This window comes from Rhinatrema bivittatum, chromosome 2, assembly GCF_901001135.1.
Source record: "Rhinatrema bivittatum chromosome 2, aRhiBiv1.1, whole genome shotgun sequence".
Classification (NCBI taxonomy): domain Eukaryota; kingdom Metazoa; phylum Chordata; class Amphibia; order Gymnophiona; family Rhinatrematidae; genus Rhinatrema; species Rhinatrema bivittatum.
In genome coordinates this window covers 638,046,963-638,071,426 of record NC_042616.1, presented here as the reverse complement: position 1 = coordinate 638,071,426, position 24,464 = coordinate 638,046,963, and the positions used below count along the sequence as shown (strand labels likewise).

The following is a 24,464-nucleotide window of genomic DNA, read 5'->3' as shown; positions in this document are numbered from 1 at the left end:
TCCGGGCCTGATTAAAACTTCTCTTGAATGCAGCATGGCCCTTTCTTCTTCCCACGCACCTTATTGAGAATCGCTTCCACTTGCAGGCCACGGGGTTGGGGGTGTGGTGGGAAGAAGAAAAGGCCATGCTGCAGATGCCAACTCCTAGACTTTAGTGTGCTGACAGCCCGGTATCAATGGCAGCAGTGCAAGGATGTCTGTAGTCTCTCGCTGGGGTAAAAGGAGGGGAATAGAAGAGCAGCCGGGCCAGTGGGATTGCATCACACACCTGCCAGTGCTTGGTGACACACTGTTGTGTAGTGTCACACAGGTTGAGAATCAATCACTTATCTAGCAGTTTCAAGTCTATCCAGGCTCCAATAAAGTGGATTCTCCAACTTACTAGATGGCAAGGTTGATGGTGAACCCTAAAGACAGCAGTAGTATTGTTCAGTTCAGGGAATCTAAGACCCCAGCCTTAGTAAGTCTTATAATCAACCTGTTGTCTAGGTAGGGAAATACTGATATCCCCTGCCGATAGAGATGTGCCGCCACTGGTGCCAGACGTTTTGTGAGAACCCTCGGAACTGCCGACGGGAAGAAGGGTAGAACTTTGTACTGGTAATGTTGACTTTCTATTAAGAGCCTGAGATATTTCCAGTGGGATGGGTGGATGGAGGACATAGGCATATGCATCCTCCAGATCCAGACCCAGGTTGCCTATTGGATGAAGGAAGAATGGTGTAGAGGTAATTAATTTTGAATTTCTTCCTCTCCAGATGTTTGTACAGTGTTTGGAAACCTAAGATAGGTTTCGATCCCCATGATTTCTATTGCCTGCTGGTGAACTAGCATGTCCACATTAAGACAATAGAGACAGATCTGAATTGGACTAAACAGCTGAGTTGTGCTGGTAGATGGAAGAAATGCAGGCGGTAACCACACTCCACAAATTTTAGCACTTATCAGTCTCTGATCTCCTTTCATGTGGAGAGGAACTATTGGATCCTCCCCCCTTCCTCCCCACTGAAAGTAGTGGGGAAGGAGGCCTTACTTCCATCAAAAACTGGGCCCTGCTTTCACCTGGGACGGTTTTGGTTGACACCACTTCACTGGCCGACCTCTGCCTAGAAGTTACTGTTGTGACTGCAGAGGTGGGGCTCAGTACTCTTGATAAGCATGGAAGGGGTGTTGCTGGATATACACCTTTTATAGGAAAAGAAGCCACACCTCTGAATAGAAGGCTGGTTGGTAGTGGTTGTCTGCAACAGCAACACTACATGCTTTTTCTTAATTTGCACCACAGTTTCCCTCATCTTGTCCTCAAAGAGGTTGTCTTTGCCAATTTGTTGTGGACATTCTCTTGTAAGCTGCTGGCCCAAAACCATACCATCTTTTGGGCTCCAATAGTTGCCACTGAACTCTGAACTGCTGTAGCGAATGATTTGTAGAGTGAATAAATGAGATGCTGCTCACATTTCTCTGCTTCCAGAATGCTTGACAAGCGGCTTCATTGCACCAAATAAAGCTGGTAGTTAGCTATCTGGGCATTAAGCATCCAGCGTTGGAATAACTTCTTCCCAAAGGAATCCAGAAGCCTCGGATCCTTCCTTGGGGGGGGGGGGGGGGGGTAATGAGAGAAAACTTGATTTTTTTAGCCTTTTTCAGGACAGACTCTACTACTACTGATTGGTGTGGGAGTTGGACCATCCCAAATCCCAGTGCTTGCTGCACTGTGTATTTGAGATCCAGCTTTCTTGCCACTGGTAAGAATTTTTGCATCTACAGCTAACTTCTTTTCACATTCTCTCTTAGCCTATCTTATCAATGTTTTACATTTAACTTGTCAATGCTTATGCTCTTCCTATTTTCTTCAGATGGATCCTTCTTCCAATTTTTTTTAAGGAAGTTCTTTTGATTAAAACAGCCTCTTTCACTTCGCCTTTTAACCATGCTGGCAATCGTTTGGCTTTCCTTCCACTTTTTTTTTTAATGTAAAGAATACATCTAGACTGTGTTTCTAAAATGGTATTTTTAAACAAGGCCAAAGTCACAGGGGGTGAATCAATTTTTCAACACCTATCTTTACAGAACAATTTTTTATTACAATTCTTTACTGAAAATCTTTACAAAAAATATAAAAGAGTTTATGAAACAAAATGCACACTGCCAAATATATCTATATCAAAACATATTACAATAATGTTTCAATCACCAAATCACACAAATTATCAATCATACCCTCAGTCATACCCTCACATCCACATGCATACTAAAATAGGCCTATTATAAAATACCCAAAACTTCCCAAACTTCCCTTGTTTCACCCACATGGGCTTCTTCTGGGGAATAATGCCAATCCCAACTATGTATATTTAAAGCATGTGGATTAATTTGTATAGTATGTATATGCTTGTAGGTGCACAAGATACACTGCAGTAAACTATGTGCTTGAAGTGCGCTGTGGGATATTACCAGTGAGAGAATTGAAAGGCATGGTTCCATTCCTAATTAACCACTAGGGATAGCGTGATGCTTAATCATATCCAGGGGTGGTAAGTAGCACTTGTGAGGCTTATTTTTGTTTGGAGAGAGTTGCGATAGGTATGAATTTGAGTTTCTACATTTTGTATTTTGCAGAGTCGTCGGATGAAGTATTTTCCTTAAATAGTTTAAGCGACTGGAATACAGGAACCTGATTTGTAATGTATGAAGACAGCGCCCATTGGATGTGGAGGAAACGCCACAACAAGGGATTAAACACTGTGTCATTAAAGGATTTGAGAATTGAAAGGATTCTATTTTAGTACTTGGGATTGGCAGTATTCTCCTGAAGAAGCCTGTGTGGGTGAAACAAGGGACCTTGTTGGGAAGTTTGGGTATTTTTTTACTAGGCCTATTTTAGTATGCATGTGGATGTTAGGGTATGAACGAGGGTATGATTGATAATTCATGTGTGATTTGGTGGATGAAACGATATTGTAATGTGTTTTGAAATATGTTTTCATATCGATATATCTGGCAGTGTGCACCTTATGTTTTATAAACCTTTTATATTTTTTGTTTCAGTAAAGAATTGCAATAAAAAATTGTTCTGTAAAGATAAGTGATGAAATTGATGAACTTCCTGTGTCTTTGGTATTGTGTTATATATATATATATATGTACAGTAGGTGAAATATACTTTCCATGTTCGTACCTGATTTTCAAACAAGGTCCATGCTTGTTTACATAAGAAACATAAGAACATAAGAAAATGCCATACTGGGTCAGACCAAGGGTCCATCAAGCCCAGCATCCTGTTTCCAACAGTGGCCAATCCAGGCCATAAGAACCTGGCAAGTACCCAAAAACTAAGTCTATTCCATGTTACCATTGCTAATGGCAGTGGCTATTCTCTAAGTGAACATTTTTAACCTTTGTAGCTACATAGACACTAGAATACCTGAATGGAATATGACTGTTTCATGGAGCAATTAGATCAGTAACAGACAAGAGAAGGAGCCATTTTAGATCTAATTCTTAGTAGAATGCAGGATTTGATGCAAGAGATAACAGTGGCGGGACCACTTCGCATTAATGATCATAACATGATCAAAGTTGACTTAATGATTGGAAGGGGGACAATAAGTAAATCTACAGCTCTAGCACTAAACTTTCAAAGGGAAACTGATAAAACGAGGAAAATATAATAATTTGAATTAGAAAAAAACTGAATTAGAAAAATTACATATAGCATTTTATTACAGCCATCGGGTTAGGTGGTGGCCTGGTAGCCCCGGCGTTCCACCTGTTATTTAAGTGGCTGTAAAAAAATGGGGTATTGGAATCTTTGTTGGATGAAAAGTTCTATGGAAGGTAGAGTACAGATATAAAATAATATATTCAGCCTTTTATTCAGATACACTTTGCTCTCTTCCCTTTGAAAGCAATTATTACTACAGCAATTAACTTGCAGTTAGATAACAAGGAACCAGAAGACAGAATCACTCAGACCACCAGCATGAACAGAACATTAGCAAACCAGGAATAATCACACTAGCAGCAGTGTCAAACATATATAGAATTTATAATTTTAGGTAATGAATGTGCTCTTTATGTAAACACAAACAATTTAATTCAATAACTGAGGGGTTTGGTGGTAATTACTGCCGAAACAAGTTTTCAGAGTATAAAAGGTTTATCGCACAGTTAAAGATGGCACATAAACATAGCAACTTATAATTACAGTGACTGGCATATCTGATTGTGGGGAAAAAATGCAATTATTTTAAGCATTTATATCTCTCTTTAAAAAAAAAGTTTTTACTCACATACTGAAAATATACATTATGGTAAACAGATATACAGGTTTGATAAACTGAGGCGAGTATAAAAAAAAAAAAAAAAATTGGCCTCAAGAACAGTTGTACAATTCACTTTCCACTATTATGTCCTCCAGAAAAGTGAGTTTTCTTTTCCTAGCGACATCCGTTTGCTGCAAAGTTAGTCTCTTCGGATTAAGTCACCAAAGTACACTGTAATTGTTTTCAGCTTGTTGTTGAGGAAATTTTGTTCTATTTCAACTTGCCCTCCTGGTCCTGCTAAAGATGCCACCTAAAAGCAAACAAACAAAAAAAAAAAAAAGTGGGCAGATAAGTATAAATGGAATCCCCCTCCTTTATTTATTCAGAAAATGCAATACTTTTTGTCCATCAACTGCAAGTGAGAACTAGTGGAAATTATGTGACATCAGAAAACCAATGAATCTTGTCATTCAAAAAGTAATAAGTCATAGAAAAGCAGCACCTTTCAAAATATCTTTTAAAAATAGTTTTCTTAATGTGATAATAGACTTGTAAGGTGTGCTGGCAATGAAGAAAGTTGTCTTTTCTTTCAGTTCAACCAACCTCCAACACAGGCAATTACTTTTGTCAGCAGATACAATTTTTTGAATTATATTCTTTGTAAACTTAAAAAGTGAAGGGGAAGCAGAGCATGAAAGTATAGTTATAAGCGAGGTTGCTTTTCTAATAAAAAAAACAAAACAAAAAACCTCTGCTGCCTGGCTGTTCATTGCAACAAAGAAACAATTCAACACAGCTGGATTTCGTCACTTTTGAAATGCACAAAAGAAGAACTAGGATAAAGAAAATAAAGATCAGTAAGTGGTACTGCTGGATCACAGTTAGCTACTCTACAAGACCAAACTCAGGAAGGGGACCATTTAACCAATTCCAGTTTATCTAAAAACAGGAATTAAATGTCGTCATCAAGTAAGCTGGAGGTTAGTGGTTCCCAAACGTGTCCTCCGGGACCCCTAGCCAGCTGGGTTTTCAGGATATCCACAATGAATATGCACGGGATAGAATTTGAAAACAACTGAGGCAGTGCATGCAAATATATGTCATGCCTATCCATTCCAGATAGCTTGCAGCCCCAACTAGGGTTAACTTATCATTTTCTTTTTTAAACTAGCCTTGGGGGCTGTTGACTGGCCCGAGGAAGGAAGCCTGGCCTGCAGAAGGTAGCAAGAAATACATCAAGTTAGTCCAACAACATGGTATCACCTCTCACTCATTTGTGGACTTAAATTTTATGTATTCAAGAATATTAACAATGCAACTACCCTACTTTATTTTAAACAAGTAAACGGCACATCATGGCTACATAAACTTGGCAGAATTTGGCAACCCCGGTTATAGTACTAAGCATGAAAGACCAGTTAGTATACACAGGATTGCTAATTGTCAGCAGTTTTTACAGGACAGGTAGATCCATTGCTTGCATGGACTTGTAGATTTCAAGTTTACGTCTGTAATAAAACCAGGACAGGATCAGACTATTCTTGGGGGGGGGGGGGGGGGGGAAAGAGATAAAACAGTTGACAACCTTAAGTGTAATCTACAACAAAGCCGATCGTGGTTTGCTTTGTACATGGTTGCTTTACAAAAGCACCTGAAGATTCGAATGCCATGGTTAAATGGTCCACGTTTGACAGAGTATCGAACCTGGAAATTAGTCAAATTATTACGAACATTAAACCTGCCATTCACCCATGTGACCCAATTCATACGAACATAAGAAATTGCTATACTGGGTCAGACCAAGGGTCCATCAGTTCCTTGAAACAAGTACCCAGGGTTATCACTCAGACAATCACAACACTAATTAACCTATCTCTCTCAGAAGGAACTGTTCCAGCTGATCCTAAAAAATAAGATTAGTAGAACTGATGATTGGGACAACTATCATCCAATATCCAACTTGTCTTTTCTCGCAGAAGTTCTTGAGAAAGCAGTGTTATCCCAGCTTGTAAATCACCTGGAAGATCAAAATATTCTCTCCCCAAATCGATTTGGATATAGGAAACATCACTCTACTTAGACATTACTCCTCATTAATGGACTTGGTTTTAAGACGGCTTGACACAGATGAATCTTATTGTCTTGTGCTAATTGACTTAACAGCCGCCTTTGACACTGTGGACCATAAACTGTTATGTCATCAGATGAGAAACACTGGGATCGACGGCAGGGTTCTCAGATAGTTCTCATTTCTATCTAACGGAATATTCCAAATCAAACTGGGCAACTACATATCTGATGCTTTCCAATGTGATACAGGTGTCCCTCAAGGCTCAGCCCTCTCAGCAAAACTATTCAATATATACATGCTCCCTCTATGCAAATTACTGATGAATCTAGGAATAACTTTTTTCTTGTATGCTGACATACAGTTTTACATCCCCCTCTCCAGATCATTTGAAAATACAGCTTCAATACTCTCTACCTATATGAAAGCAATATAACAAGAACTTTTACAACTTAAACTAACATTAAACTCTAAAAAGACAGAAATCATTTGGCTGAGTAGAAACTCATCAATAGTTAAACCTCCTGCCCTTAATCTGAATAATTTTCAAATTAATCCCTCAAATCAAGTATGGTATTTAGGAATACAGCTAGATGAGAACCTTACAATAAAAATGCACATCAGTAAATTAATCAAGACAGGTAAAGCCAAGTTACATATACTACATCGGTTGAAACCATTAACAACTTTTGAGGACTTCTGTACTGTATTGCAAACTCTAATCTTCTCAAACCTAGACTACTATAACTCCTTACTATTATGTCTTCCAACATGTCACTTAAAATCACTACAACTATTACAAAATGCTGCAGCAAGACTCTTATTTGGATCTAGGAAATATGATCACATTACACCCTCAATGTCACTGCACTGGTTACAAGTACAAGACAGAATCTACTAGAGATGTGAATCGGAACCAGAATCGGTTCGGATTTCAGTTCCGATTCACATCTCTATAGATGTGAATCGGAACCAGAATCGGTTCGGATTTCAGTTCCGATTCACATCTCTAGAATCTACTATAAAATATTAATGATAATATTCATCATCATTCATTCCAATAACACCAGCTTGTTAGGAGTGACACTACAACTATACAATCCACAGCGAACACTAAGATCACAAAATAAAGAACTATTAACTATTCCCATAATATGGAGCACACATCTGATGCAAATAAGAGATCGTGGGTCCAAAGCTCTCGAATTCTCTGCCTGACACGTTTCATATTTTACCAGACAGAAACAGATTTAAATGTGAACTAAACACATGGCTATTCAAAAATGCATATAAACGTACTTAAAAATATCAGAATATACAGAGCAACAAAGACAAGGAGGTCAAAAGATAATCAAATCATGAAGAATAAATCAAATGAGAGAATATAAGATTCTCAAAACAACCCTCTGATTAAGATGTGAAAACTATCATTTTGTTTTAATTTTCCATACTCATTGCCTTAAGTACTAGATCAATTATTAATACATACTAGATAATTTCACTTGTTAGATATTAATGCCTGTCTATGAATACCATCTCTGTAACCAATCATTGTTAGTTTGTTGAGTTGTAACTATGAATGAGAAACTACTACTTACCTGATAATTTCCTTTTCTTTAGGACAGTCAGATGAATCTAGAACAAGTGGGTTTATGCTCCCCTTCCAGCAGATGGAGACAGAACAAACTGACGTCACAGTATATAAACCCCCTTCTAGTGACTTTGGCCTGCCAGTATTCTCTTCAAAAGCAACTGTGGACAGACTAGCAACAAACTTGATTAAAAACAGATAACCATTTCAATATACAACCAACAGATAACACAGAGCTCAGACAAGAATGTAATAATGCTAGTCTAGGGAATGGACTAACACTTACCAGTAATATCTGTAACACGTAGCCGTACAGGAGGACTATAATACAATCATTTGGCAGCCAAGGGAGGGAAGCTGGATTCATATGACTGACCTAAAGTAAAGGAAATTATCAGGTAAGTTGTAATTTCTCATTTCTTAGCATCCAGTCAGATGAATCCAGAACAAGTGGGATGTAACCAAGCTACTCCCTCATAGGGCGGGAGGCTGCCCGCTGTCTAGTCAAAACCACACGTACAAAGGCTACGTCCTCCTAGGCCTGCACATCCAGACGATAATACCTGGAAAGGGTGTGCAAGGACGACCATGTCGCAGTTCGGCAATGTTGACAGGGGACAACAATCTAACTTCTGCCCATGAAACTGCCTGAGCTCTAGTGGAATGAGCCCTATCCTGACTGAGTAACGGCTTCCCGGCATTCATGTATACAGCCATGACTACCTCCTTAATTCAGCGAGCTATTGTAGCCCACGAGGCTGGCTCTCCATGTCTAGTACTGCTGTGAAGGACAAACAGATGGTCCGACTTCCGCAAGAGTTCAGTAACCTTGAGATATCTGACAATATGTCTCCTTACATCTAAGGGTTACAACAAACGATACACCTCTACATCCTGCTCTCTGTCTAAGGATGGCAGGGAGATGGACCGATTCAAGTGAAACTCAGTGACCACCTTCAGTAAAAGAGAAGGAACAGTACGCAGCTATAACACCCCTGGAGTCACCTGGCGAAATGGTTCCCAGCAAGACAGGGCCTGCAGTTCAGAAACCCCATGTGCAGAACAATTGCCACCAGAAATACAGTCTTCAAGGTCAAAAACTGCAAGGAGAGAGTACGTAGTGGTTTAGCCTGCCAAGAAGTCCAATACCAAATTAAGACTCCACAAGGGTACTGGAAACCCCAAGAGAGGTTGAAAATGTTTCACGCCTCTCAGAAAACAGGCCACATCAGGATGAGCTGAAAGGATCCACCATTTACCTGGCACCTAAAACAGGAAAGTGCCGCTACCTGTACCTTCAAGGAATTGAGAGCCAAGCCTTTATACAAGCCATCCTGCAAAAATTCCAAAATGAGCAGAATCTTGACAAAGGAAGGAAGAGTACGTAATCCTCACATCAGGCCTCAAACACTCTCCAAACCCGCACATAGGCCAAGGAAGTGGATAACTTTCTTGCTCTTAGTAAGCTGGAAATCACTGCTGTGGAATAGCCATGTTTCAGCAAGCGAGCCCTTTCAACGGCCAAACGGTAAGACAAAACTGATTCGGATCTTCAAAAAGAACAGGTTCCTGCCACAACAGGTCCTTGTGTGCTGGAAGTTGAAGAGGCAAATCCACCATGAGCCTCTGCAAATCTGCATACCATGATTTCTTGGGCCAATCCAGTGACCAAGAGCATCATCCCTCTGTGGCGCTTGATCCTTCGAATCAAACTGCCCAACATGGGCCATGGAGGAAAGGCATACAGCAATTTGTCTTCCGGCCACTCCTGCACTAGGGCATTGATCCCAACCAAAGGACTTCAGATTTCTTCTTTGACTGAAGAAGCGCGGAAACGTTGCACTACGTAAGATCGCCAACAGGTCTAAGAAAGGAAGACCCCAGCAATCCCGAACCAGTTGAAATGTCTCGTCTGACAACGCCCAATCTCCTGGATCCAGACTCTCTGCTGAGAAAGTCTGCTCTTACATTGTCTTTGCCTGCGATGTGAGAGGCCGAGATCTAAAGATGCACTTTTGCCCATTCCATAAGTTGATCTATTTCCTGCAACATTTGTTGGCTCTTGGTACCTCCTTGCCAATTGATGTAAGCCACTGTCATAGCATTGTCTGACATTATTCGGACCGATTGACCCTGCAGCCTGTTGCTGAACTATAAACACGCCAACCAGACTACTCTGGCTTCCAAGCGATTGATGTTCCAGAACGACTCCTTTGCCTTCCAAAGGCCATGCACTGTCAGCTCCTGACAGTGAGCTCCCAAACCAAGGAGACTCGCATCCATCGTCAGTACCAGCCAGTCTGGAGGGATTAAGGAAACTCCCTTCCTCAGATGTTCTGCTTGCAGTCACCTTGGGAGAAAAACCTCCATTGGCAGTAGAAGCCGAATAGAATATTCTTGATGCTGCGGGTTCCACCGAGATAGCAGGGAGCTCTGAAGAGAACGCATATGCGCCTTCGCCAATGGTACCACTTCTAGGGTTGCTGCCATCAAGCCAAGTACCTGTAAGTAAGACCATATATTTGGGCGTAGGGAGGCCAACAACAGACAGAGCTAGGCTATCAACTTCTAAAGTCAAAGCGTCAACAGGAACACCTTGCCCTGCTTTGTGTCGAAATGAACCCTAAAATATTCCAGTGACTGAGAAGGCTGAAAACCACTCTTGGCTAGGTTCACCACCCAGCCAAGTTCCTGCAGCAAATCACCTTGTGAGTCACCAGGTGGCTCTCTTCCAGTGACTTGGCTCGGAGCAGCCAGTCATCCAAATACTGAAGTACTAAAATTCCAGCTCTTCATAATTCTGCCGCCAACTACTACCAATACCTTGAAGAAGATTCTGAGAGTGGTGGCCAAACCAAAGGGCAGCACCAGAAACCGAAAACGGCGCCCCAGCACTGCAAACTGGAGAAAGCATTGAAGTTCCAGTCAGATGGGAATGTTAAGGTACACTTCTGACAAATCCAGGGAATTCAGGAACTCCCCCAACCGCACAGCCAGTATCACCAAGCACAATGTTTCCATGTGGAAATGGATCACCCACACATGAAGGCTGAAACCTTTGAGATCCAGGATGGTACAACGAAATAAATGGAATATCACCCTGTATGTTCTTGAGACCACAGATTTCAGACTGAGGAGCCTTGACAATGTACTCTCCACCGCCCGCTTCTTTAGCAGGGAGTGGCAGGGCGATTCCATGAATACATCCTGAGGAACACTGCGAAACTCCATCGCTTATGCATCTTGCATCACTTCCAGAACCCACTGATCTGATGCGATTTCAACCCACCTCTGATAAAATCTAGAGGTGTCCCCCTTTCTCCTGTTCCCGGAGGTGGGTCAGCAAACCTTCATTGGGAGCCTCGGGAGGTTCCACTACCCGAGACTGCCCCTCTTCTGGGCTGTTTGGGACGAAAGGACTGAGACCTACCAAAAGGCTGAGTCCTCTGAAAGAACGCTCTTTTAAAGGGATGAAAATGCATGGATCCTCTTGCACGAACATTCATGTTAAAGGGGCACTGCGTTCGCTTCTTATCCTCTGGCAAACAAAACAGAGATTCGCCGCACTTACTAGCTAGTTTCTCCAACTCACTCCCAAATAAAAGCGAACCGTTAAAGGGCAACTTGGTGAGGTTAGCCTTCGAGGTTGCATTTGCTGACCAATTTCTCAACCATACAACCATAACTGGCACCTGGCCACTACTATCGAAGCCATCAAATCAGCTGTGGCCCGAATAAGCCAAGAAGGCCACAGCTGATTTCATAACTGCCCTGGAATTCACCCCAAGATCATCAACCTCCTGGGAAAGAAGCAAACAAGAGCAAGCCACAAGGAACAACAAGAAGCAATCTGCAAAGATATTGCCACTGCTTCAAATGCCTGCTTAAGGATAGTTTCAATTTTTCTAGCATACGCATCCTTCAAGGCAGCTCCTCCTTCCATAGGAATAGTGTCCATTTGGAAACTGTGCATACAAGTGCATCTACCTATGGAAAAATAAGCACCCTCTTACCACTGGATCCAGAGGGTACAGGCTTTATGCAAGGACACCAAACGGGATTTCACTTCGGCTCAGACATGGAATTTGTCTCAGAAATCGCAAGCATGGCCAAGGTCTGGGAGATCAGAGCTGGCAGTTCATTTCTATGAAAGAACCGTAGCATAGTTCTTTATGGTTCTAGACCTGGAGGAATTTCACCATCCTCCAGAGAAGCAGAAATCTGTGTCATCATCTGTGTCATCCAGATCCTTATCAGGAGGATCCACTGTTGCTCTAGGAGCATTCCTGCGCTCAAGAAGAGGTCTAGACAAGGTCTCTCCCTCCTCCTCTACTCTAGAAGCAGTGGACCAGGGTTGAGGACTGTGCCTAAAAAAGGGATCACAACCCTTGGAAAAAAATTCTACCCAGGAAAATGTAGACGTATCCAAATTAGGAGACACCTGGGGTGCACTCACTGAACTGAGTGCTGAAAAAAGTGTGAAAAGCAGAATATAAAAAATCTAAATCAATAAAAAAAAACCCACTTTCCCCTGTTGAGGAGTCGGTTAGGGGAGATTCAAGGTCAGGCGCGAAATCTGAGCAGTCTTTACCCAGACCTACAGCTGGCTGCGAAGAACCATGCTTAGTGAAATCAGAATAGATTAAAATTCCCTGAGCCTCCAAACAGTGCTGGCACAAATTAGTGGGCACTCCTTGCTGAGATGCCCTAATATTACAGGCAGTGTAAAAGGAAAAGCACTTAGGCTTCTTATGAATAGGTGTCATTATGGTAGACAGTGTGCTGAGCAGTGGCTGGAGGCATGCATCGAGCTGTTTTTTGTGGTTTTTTTTTTTAAACATTCAAAACTTCTAGGTGTCCAACCCATGGGAGTCTGACATGTGGGGTCCTATTCTTGGGAGTCACAACGCTAGGCGTCCCATACCTAGGTGCCTGTAGGTGCTCAAAGGACAGCTGCACAAAAAACGCTTAATTTGGATGCACAATAAAGCCCAACTAGGCATCCAGAAAAACTGGATGAACAACTGGATGCACAGCCAGATGCACACGCCAAACCAACAATCCTGTAGAGGGCATCCTAAGAAGCGCGTGAAAAGTCATTGAGGCCTACCTTGCGGCACGCAACCAAGAAACCTCAGAGTGGGGCCTAGCCAACGGAGGCTGCTCAACCCGCCAGGCTAACCATGTCCCTCGACCTCCCACGGAGCAGGGCGAACGTCGGAATGGTGTGTCGAGTAGAGATGTGCTTCAGGTCTAAATATTAAGAACATAAGAAATTGCCATGCTGGGTCAGATCAAGGGTCCATCAAGCCCAGCATCCTGTTTCCAATAGAGGCCAAAACCAGGCCACAAGAACCTGGCAATTACCCAAACTTCTTTTCGGGGCCCTCCTGCGGGAATTTCATTTTTCCCGTGGTTCAGGGTTTTTCTTTTTTTGGGGGCCCCAATTTTCGGGTTAGCGCGCACTAACCCAAAAATGAATTTTTTCCGAAATTTCAGAAAAAATTAGATTGTTTTTCAGTTCTCCCGAACCATTCTGAATTAGGCAATTTCGTTGAAATTTCCTAATTCGGGAAAAACGATTGCGCATCCCTAGTGTTGAGCATGGAGACCTAGCAGAACTCTCCTTTGTCTCTGCAACAATTTTTTATTTTTTTTTAAATTAAAATCCACTTACCAGAGCTCAGCCTTACCTGGCTGAGCACAGATGGTCTCCGGTTGTGAGGGGAGAGGGCACTTGCCATCACCGCCGCGCTCGGCTTCCTGCACCTGCTGCCTTTCAGTTGCTTATGCAACTAAGTCCAAGCCGGCTGAAAAATCAGCTACCAGACCAAGGCCCACCTGTAAGGGACCATGGAAATAAACTAAGGAATTCTCAACTGGGGGAGGGACCTTATGGTATCACCGCAGGAGAGCGGGTTGAATTATTTTTCTCCTTTTCTCAAGTCGAAGCAATCCCCAGTGTGGAGATGCATGTGTACCATCTGCTGGAGACAGAGAATACTGGCAGGCTTAGGTCACTAGAGGGGGTTATATACTGTGACGTCAGTTTGCTCAGTCTCCATCTGCTGGTAGGGGAGCATAAACCCACTTATTCTGGATTCATCTGACTGGATGCTAAGAAATGTCACTTTGTAAACTGTTGTGATCTTTACGTGGAAGGACTGTATTTAGAGTCCAAATAAATAAATAAATATTTCGAATGTGAAAAGTATGGTCTTCAACAAAACAGTGATGATTTCTTCTCTTAATGACAGCCTTTTTTCTACCCCTAGTGAATTTAATGCTAAGAGTACTGCCAGTAATGGCAAAGTACTCCAGTTATCCACAAAACAGGTACAACAGGTACTGCCAACATGTCTAAAGCCTGCTCATGAAGGGTCACCTCCGAGGGTAAAAGGGGCAACTATGAGGTGCGCAGGGCTGCAGCCGCATTAGTTGACCCTAAAGTTGACAGACTCCTGCCCTCTCTCTGCCTAGCTTCATGGTTTGTTACAGATGCAGTCTTCTTCACCCTGAGGAAGGAGCCACTCTAAACAACTTTCTTCTTTGAAACAAACCAGCTTAAGCAACATTCATAGAAAGCCCATCCAGTCTTGCTTTCTATTGTCACTATAGACTCCAGCTGATCTCTGGCTTTCCATTTACTTTTTACAACAGGAATCCTCTATGCTTATCCCAGGCTATCTTGAATTCTGTTCCTGCTCTTGACTTCACCACCTCCCCTAGCACTGTTCATGCATCCACCACCCTTTTCATGTAGAAATATTTCATAATGCTACTCCTAAGCCTAATGCCCTTGGAGCCTCACACATCATGATGACCTCTTCTAAAATTTTCTTTCCACTGGAAAAAGGTTTGCTTCTAGTGCATTATACCTTTGAGGCATTTGAATGTCTCTGTTATATCCCCTAGTGTTGGGATCGAGGTTTGGTGCTCTTTCTGGTGTCTGTTATATCCCCAACATTCTCTCTCCTATCATCGGTTTTTGGTACAGACTCTGTACCAAGCTGATCACCCCTTTTGGGATCATCCATACTTCATCTATATACTTTAAGACAGTGATTCTCAACCTTTTTTTGTCTGGGACACACCTGACAGATGGTACTCACTTGCGTGACACACTGAACATGTGCCTGTCATGGGGCTAAATGTAAACATACATTCTGCATCCTCAGGAACCCCATCGACCCCCAACAATGGGTGCAGAGCAGAACTAGGGCATTACCTGTACAACTCACCATACAAAAAAGATATTCTAATTCTGATGACATCCCAGTAAAAGCAAAACAAACTCCCTTTACTGGCAGGCACAATACCCATCCTTATGAAAAGACAGTAATTTACCACTAATGCATATCCTATTGAGAAAACACAACAAATAAGATTGCTACAAATGCCTACATGCTAGTAAAACATCTCACCTCAGTCACACACCCAGAACGGACCTTCACCAAGTACAGAAAGACCACAAATTATAAATATGGAGACAAACTGAAATAGATAACCAAAACAGCTACTCTGATTGCAGTGCAAACCTGGAGAAATGAAAAGAGAAATATAGCACCTAACACAGTCCCAGGATCTGCAATAATGCACACAAACTAACCCGCACAAAGTTACACCTGCATTATGGAACACATAACAACCCTATCTATGAAAAGGCAACACTACAAATATTTAACCAGGCCCTAAACACTAATACACTTCCTATTAGGAAAACAGAACAAGCCAAGCTGCTATAGATCCCCACACAGAAATAACTGTAAAACAATACTAATAAATGTTACAAAACAGCTGATGAACAGAATAACATCCAACAATTAAAAACTCAAAAATTATAAAAAATTGTCCAAATATCAATAAAATATTTCAAAACAGCAGACATCACATAATACCCAATAATTAAAACGGCAGTCAATCAAGAAAAATAAACTTAAAAAGCCACCTTTACTTACCCTCTCCAACAACTCTCCCTTGTAGGCCTATAGCACACACCAGAAGCAGCAGTGGCTGCTGAAGCTCTGACTTCACGGTTCTCTTCCTTAGGGCCCACAACCAGTCACTCACACAGTCTGTCTCACACACACCAGTCACCTCCCTGACCAGTTTCTGTCTCTATCTCTCACACACACACACACCAGTCACATCCCTGACCAGTCTGTTTCTCTCACACATACCTCCCTGACCTGTCTCTCTCACACACACACACACTAGTTATCTTCCCGACCAGCCTCTCTCTCTCTCTCACAAAAACACATCACCTCCGACCAGTCTCTCTCTCAATCACACACAAATGCTCTTGCTCCCATTCTGCCACACACACACACACACAAAGCTGCCACTCACGCACCCAGGCATTCATTCTACCACACACACAACGCTGCGACTCACACACATACACACACAAGCAAGTTTCCTCTCTCTGCTCTTCAGCCGCTGCCGGCCTGACCTCCAGCGGCGGCACACAGCGACTCTCCGCTCTTCAGCTGCTGCTGGCCTGACCTTTGGTGGCAGCACGCAGCATCTCTCCCCTACCAACTGCATCGGCCCACCAGGGAATGATCGATCCTCGATAGGCCAATCCGCCCCTGGGGAGAAGGGAAGCACACCGGGAGCCATAACACACCTTTGGTGCTTGTCGACACATTAGTGTGTCACGACACATCGGTTGAGAAATCGCTACTTTCAGAGGTTTGACCTCAATACTCCAGATGAAGTCTCACTAACTACCTGTACAGAGGCATTAATACCTCCTTCAAAAATACCTGTGCACACAAAAGTAGCTGGCATGTTAAGTCTTCCATTAAAATAAGGGTTCAGGAAACCCACTGAACTGTGAAGAAATCGAAGGATCATAGCAGATCAAAAGATACTCGGGAAGGACTTCAGCAGATTCGAATAAAAACATTGCTTTTCTCTTCTCTTTGGCAGTGGTCAGATGGCTCAGATAACCTGATAGTGAAAGCTTTCCTTCCTCAAGAGGTGGCTGTGCATTTGCTTCCTAAGCCATATATGGTAAAGTGATCTGGGAAATAATTTGCATGGAAGGGTCAAAAGTAATAGGAATAATCCAGAACAGCAACTGTTAGTACATTAAACTCATCACGCATTAACAAGATTTTTCAAGTCCTTTGAGTTTTCTTATGAGACCAGAGTTTAAATTTAAACCTGAACTTCCTCTATTTCACTGTGAAAGAAAACAACCTAACAGAGGAAACAACAAGTTCTTAGCTTTCAAATGCTCAGCTGCTCCAGCAAACAGCATAGGGGCATTTTCAAAGAAAGAAATTAAGTTTATTACAGCAAAAAAAAAAAAGATTTTAATTTTGCAGGATTTCATCATTCAAATGCTTTTAGACAAAAAACCAAAACAAAATGATAAGTGGAAATTGTGAAAAACAGGGAGCCTGCAAATTTCTGACGGTCTATTTCCATGACCCCCTAACAACATTTTTTTTCTGATCACCCAAGCAGCACAATAATACTTCTGAAGCTCTCTCGTGGTCTCCTGACAAAGCTCATGCAAACAAATATTAACTAACTGAAAAACGTTATGAGAGAAAAGAAAAACAGTTGAAAAGTCCATCACAACATCTACCCATTACATTTAACTTATCCTTTTTTCATTTTTCACTTACAGTTAAGTCTCTATCCAGAATTAATGTTTGCATTTTTCCTTAAACGTCACACCACGACATATATGACTTCAAAGTATTAGAAAATGAAACAGAGGATTCTTCCTTTACAATGACTTCTAACATCTTCATTTTTTGTATCAGAATGGGAGCCTTCCTTTTCTTTTTCAAGCGTCAGCTGCTTCTTCCTTCTTTCTTACATCACAATGTAATTGCCAATCCTTGCATTTGGAAGAAAACCAAAAAACAGGGCTCTCTTTCCAGCAACGGTATAAGCTTCTCTCTGCACTTATAGCAAATTTTAAAAGCCCTATGCGCGCCAAAGCCGGGAGATATGTGCACAAGTTGAGCTGGCGCACGCCGAGTGGATAAGATACCCGTGTACAAATCAAAAGTTTTTTTTTAAAAAGGGTGGGGCATGGGCATGTCAGGGGAAGATCAAGACGTGCGCATAAATATTTAACGTGAATAAGAGCGTTCCGGTGGTCCCCTGCCGCCCAACTTTACTTCTGCTATGGACAGCTTGTAAGCAATAAAATTTAAAAAGCCCCCCAAAAACACTAGGCCAGTCAGCAGCGTTTTAACGGTTGCTAACAGGAGGAAAGGGAGACTATTAAACTAGGGTAGTTAGAAAATCCTATCGCTTACCTGGATGAATTGGGAACGAACTGGAAAAATGGCCAATTGTGTTGGCACATGTGGCTTTTAAAATCCACCCATATATGTAGTAGAAGTGGCATTTGTGCGCGCCCACTTAAAGTTGAACGCACATGTGTGCATGCTCAGCCTAATTTATACGATGCGTGAATGTAATAAAATGGCCACATCCCTGGGCATGAGCCAGAAAATGTGCGCACATGTGTGCTCGCACGGCAGTTTCAAAGGGAGAGCCATTTACAGTGGCCTGAGGAGGACTGAAGTTTGTCCATACAAAAACACGCAGAAGTTACATTTCCAATTCTACTTGGAAATTTAGCGAATGTGCACGGAATGCAGCAGGGCATACATGCATTTACAACTGCTTGCTAACGGGCATTAAAAGTGCACATGTAGACATAAGAACATAAGAAATTGCTATGCTGGGTCAGACCAAGGGTCCATCAAGCCCAGCATCCTGTTTCCAGGAGCCAAACCAGGCCACAAGAACCTGGCAATTACCCAAACACTAAGAAGATCCCATGCTACTGATGCAATTAATAGCAGTGGCTATTCCCTAACTAAACTTGATTAATAGCCGTTAATGGACTTCTCCTCCAAGAACTTATCCAAACCTTTTTTGAACCCAGCTACGCTAACTGCACTAACCACATCCTCTGGCAACAAATTCCAGAGCTTTATTGTGCGTTGAGTGAAAAAGAATTTTCTCCGATTAGTCTTAAATGTGCTACTTGCTAATTCATGGAATGCCCTCTAGTCCTTCTATTATTCGAAAGTGTAAATAACTGATTCACATCTACTCATTCAAGACCTCTCATGATCTTAAAGACCTCTATCATATCCCCCCTCAGCCGTCTCTTCTCCAAGCTGAACAGCCCTAACCTCTTCAGCCTTTCCTCATAGGGGAGCTGTTCCATCCCCTTTATCATTTTGGTTGCCTTTCTCTGTACCTTCTCCATTGCAACTATATCTTTTTTGAGATGCGGCGACCAGAACGGTACACAGGATTCAGGGTGCGGTCTCACCATGGAGCAATATAGAGGCATTATGACATTTTCCGTTTTATTAACCATTCCCTTCCTAATAATTCCTAACATTCTGCTTGCTTTTTTGACTGCTCAGCACACTGAGCCGACGATTTTAAAGTATTATCCACTATGATGCCTAGACCTTTTTCCTGGGTGGTAGCTCCTAATATGGAACCTAACATCATGTAATTTTTTCAAAACTTAAAAATATGTACATAAATGGTTTTCCCTGCTTCAATTAGGGAAGCTAACAAAATCAGCAGCACAGTAATAATGGGTGATTTCAATTACTCCAGAATTGACTGGGAGGATGTTACATCAGGACATACTAGACAGGTAAATTTCCTAGATGAAATAAATCATTGCTTCATGGAGCAGCTGGTAAAAGAACAAACATGAGGGGAAACTATTTTAGACCTAGTCCTTAGTGGAACACAGGATTTGGTACACAAGGTAACAGTGTTGGAACCACTTTGCATTAGTGATCACAACATTATCAAATTTGATTTAACTGGAGGGAGGCACTAAAGATACCTACTGGAACAGCATTTAACTTTCAAAAAGGTAACTATGATAAAATGAGGAAAATGGTTAGTAAAAAACTGAATAGAGCAACTGGAAAGGTTAAGAGTTTACCTCAGGCATGGATGTTTAAAAATACCAACTTGGAAGCCCAAACCAAATGTATTCCACACATTAGAAAAGGTGGAGGGAAAGCTAAATGACTACCGGCATGGTTAAAAGGTGAAATGAGAGATGCTGTAATAGCTAAAGGAGAAATTACTATTTACTTGATAATTTTGTTCTCTTTAGTGTAGACAGATGGACTAAGAACAAGTGGGTTATGCTCCCCTGGAGGTAGATGGAGACGGAGCAAGCTGACATCACAGTATATAAACCCCATTCATTGACCTCAGCCTGCTGTCAAAAGCAGGCTGAGGTCTGTGGACAGACTAGCAAAAAACTTGATTAAAAACAGCCAACCATTACTGTACTCAACCAACAATAAACACTGAACTCAAGCAATGAAAGTATGCACCCCAATCTAGGGACTGGAAGATCACTTACTAGTAATCCCCTGAAACACATAGCCCCACAGAAGGACCACGGACACAATCATTTGGCAGCTAAGGGCAGGAAGCTGAGTCCTCCTAAACTGGAGGAGAGGAGAGTGAAACCTGCATGGCAGGAGGCCTCGAGACCAGTTGCTGCTTTAGAGCGCTGAGAAGGAGAAAGATTCTACTCCTGGCCGAGGGAGAGGGAAAGGCCAGGCATAGAGAATGGGCCCCCCCTGTGACATCATCAGCAGGAGCCCGGGACACCATAAAAGTAAGAGCTCTGCAGCGCACAAGTTGAGGAGAGGAGAGTGAAACCTGCGTGGCAGGAAGCCTCGAGACCAGCTGCTGCTTCGGAGCGCAGAGAAGGAGAAAGATTCTACTCCTGACCGAGGGAGAGGGAAAGGCCGGGCATAGAGGACGGCCCCCTGTGACATCATCTGCAGGAGCCTTGGGACACCATAAAAGTAAGGGCCTTGCAGCACGCAGCCGAAGCCACGCACCAAAGAGGCACGCCCCTGGGTAAAAATATGGGAATGAAGAAAAAAATCTAAGACTTGGACTTCCTCTCCGGTTACCTCCTCGTCAATGAAACATGGACCTATGGACACCCATATAATAGACATGGGTGAGTCCTATTTAAGGGACGGTACAGAAGGAAATTCCAAGCTTGGGGTATCCTTAAGTCCCAGGTCCACACAAACTCCCTTACAACCAATTACAGAACATCTTATCAATAAGTCTGATGTGGTTAATGTTTCTATAAATCCTCTTTCCTCAGCAGTCCCAATCCTATTGAGAAATGAAAATGCTGGAGAGGGGAACATTCAGGTAAGGTCTACATTATTGGGGGAAATAGCAAGAGAGAGTAATTCTTTGGTTCCATGTCCATCGATAATTCCTGAATCAAGTGATGAAGTGGAGGGGAGTAATGTTGAACCAGAGAATGTAACATTATTGGATATCTAGAGATTGACTGCTAAAATTGATAATAAATTAAATAGATCAGTATCTCAGATACACACTTTCTCAGTTGAAACTAGAGCAAAGTTTGAGGATCAAGAATCTACGATCAATAATGTAAAGCTTTCTGTTGCTATGTTGAACTCACAAGTAAACACTTTACAGGCTACTAATACATCATTTATTAAAGATAACTTGATGCTTCATAATCAGAATATTTAGAAAACGAAGATTGCTTAATTTACTTTTATTGAATTTTCCGATCTCTAGATTGTTGTCATCTATTGAACTTTTCAAAAAGAATGTTATTGAAGTATTATCCTTTGAACCTGAGAAAATCCCGATTATATTCATATTGAATTATTTGCCTAAAAAAAGAACGATCCAATTGCAAGAGGGGGGAGTAGATATTCTGGAAAGTCATGGGGTCTCCACTTTTTTGGAAGACCCCCATAGACAATATTCCCACTAGAGCAACGTTGTTAGTTTCTTTTTCTTTAAAGCAGGATAAAGACTTATTCTTTTCAAAATATTTCCAAAATAAAGAATTTACATTTTGTGGACAAAAGATACAAGCTTTTCCAGATGTTTCTCGTGCAACTCAAGCATGTAGAAAACATTTTCTTTCTTTTAAACAAATAGCCCTTGATTGGGGAGCTAGTTATTTCCTCAAATTTCCCTGCAAATGCCTGAAAATGTATCAGAACAATGCATTTGTTTTTCTTGACCCTCTACAATTGGAACGTTTTCTAAGGGATAAGTCTCAAAAGTAGCCTATTATTTAAGGATAGGTAATGGTAGACACACAGCAGGTTAGACTCTCCTATTCCTCCTATATTTGGGCTAGATAACTGTTTAAAATGCGTATGGCAAATTTGATTATTGTTATTTCCTAAATTCATGGATTATATCATTTGTGTTTAAATGTTATAACTTAATAAACAATAAAAAAAAAGGAAAACTAAATTATCAGGTAAGTAGTAATTTCTCCTTTCCTAGCATGTAGGCAGGTGGACTCAGAACAAGTGGGATATACCAAAGCTATTTTCGAATAGGGCGGGAAGCTGCCTGTAGTCCAGTCAACACCTCACATGCAAAGGCTGCGTCCTCCCACGCCTGCACATCCAAACTTTAAAACCTGGAAAACGTGTGTAAGGAGGACCACACTGCAGCTTGGCAAATATCGACGGGAGACAACAATCTAACCTCCGCCCATGACACAGCCTGAGCCCTAGAGGAATGAGTAGGCAACGGCTATTCAGCATCCACATACGACGATGCTCCTTAATCCAGTGAGCTATCGTAGCCCATGAAGCTGATTCACCCTGCTTCCTGCCACCATGAAGGACAAATAGTTGATTTGTCTTTCGGAAAGGTTCAGAAACGTCCAGATACCACACGACATGTCTCCTGACATCCAAGGAACGCAAGAGGCGATATTCTTCCGCATCTCTGCCCTTATCAAAAGATGGAAAGGAAATGGATTGATTTAAGTGAAAATCTGAATCCACCTTAGGCAAGAAGGAGGGAGCAGTACGCAGCTGTAACACCCCTGGAGTCATCCGAAGGAAGGGCTCCCATTTAGATAAGGCCTGCAGCTCAGAAATTTGACACGCAGAAGGTATCACCACCAGGAAAACTGTTTTCAAGGTCAAAATTTGCAAGGAAAGACTACACAGTGGATGAAACATAGGGCTCACCAAGAAATCCAACACCAGGTTAAGAGTCCACAATGGAACTGGTAACCTCAAGGGAGGTTGAAGATGCTTCACTCCTTTCAAGAAACGGGTCACATCAGGATGATAAGAATTCCCCATTCGCCTGGCCCCTGAAACATGCAAGAGCCGCAACCTGTACCTTCAAGAATTAAGGGTCAAGCCTTTATTTAACCCATCCTGCAAAAAGTACAAAATGAGCGGGATCTTAACTGAATGAGGGAGACCACCTCGATCCTCACACCAAGCAAACAAACAAACAAACACTCTCCAAACTCACACATAGGCTAAAGAAGTGGAGAACTTTCGAGTGTGGAGCAAGATGGCAATCACCATGAAAGAATATCCATGCTTCAACAAGCGAGCCCTCTCAAAGTCCAAACCGTAAGACAAAACAGAGTCAGATCTTCATGAAAGACAGGCCCCTGCTGCAAAAGATCCTTGTGCGGCGGAAGACGAAGGAGGGCTTCGAACAGGAGTCTGCAAAGATCTGTATATCATGATCACCTGGGCCAATCCAGTGCCACCAGCTCCATCCCCATGTGGCCTTCGATCCTGCGACCCATTCTGCCCAACAGGAGCGATGGGAGAAGGCACAAAGCAGCTTGTTTTCTGGCCAGGCCTTCACAAGTGCATTGATATCCAGGGACCATGGATCTCTCCGATGACTGAAGAAACGAGGAACTTTCACATTGCGAGAAGTTGCCAGCAGGTTTAAGAACAGAAGGCCCCAGTGATCCATTATCAGCTTAAATTGTTTATTAATTATTTTATTCTATTTTATTTGTTCTTACCTATATTTTTTTACTTTTTGATGCATTGTTATTTGCAGATAACCTGTTTTAATGTCTTACCTTTGATTTGAAGTATAATTTAATAGTTAATATCTCTTGCAAAGTTTTTTACTTTTGTTGCACTGATTTTATGTTTATCATCATGTTATTTGTAAACAGTTGTGATGGAACCTCTCTAAACGACGGTATATAAAAGTTTATAAATAAATAAAATAAATCAGCCGATACTCCTTGTCAGACAATACGCATTCTCCTGGGTCCAGACTCTTCCTGCTGAGAAAGTCCGCTCTTACGTTGTCATTTCCTGCAGTGTAAGAGGCCGAGATCACCTGAAGATGGCCTTCTGCCCACTCCATAAGTTGGTCTATTTCCTGCGACACTTGCTGGCTCTTGGCTCCTCTCTGCCAACTGATGTAAGCCATTGTTGCTTTGTCCAACATCACCTGGACTACTTGACCCTGCAGTCTGTTGCTGAACTGCAAGCAGGTCAACCGGACCGCCCGGCTTCCACGTGATTGATGCTACAGAGGAACTCATTGACATTCCAGCGTCCTTGTGCCGTTAACTCCTGACAGTGAGCTCCCCAACCCTGGAAACTTGCATTTGTTGTGAGTATCAACCAGTTTGGGGAAGTCAAGGAAACACCCTTTCTCAGATGATTCTCCTACAACCACCACTGGAGGCGAGAGC

The 24,464-nt window shown here is 42.1% G+C and overlaps 1 protein-coding gene across 1 annotated transcript in view; it reads right to left on the bottom strand.

The window, feature by feature from the left end:
• Positions 1-3,859: 3,859 nt before the first annotated feature.
• Positions 3,860-24,464, bottom strand: part of TGS1 (trimethylguanosine synthase 1) — a 185,269-nt gene continuing 164,664 nt past the window's right edge. The window contains 1 exon segment of the mRNA XM_029591286.1: positions 3,860-4,575. Within this exon segment, the coding sequence (XP_029447146.1) occupies positions 4,465-4,575 (111 nt within the window). The 3' untranslated portion in view covers positions 3,860-4,464.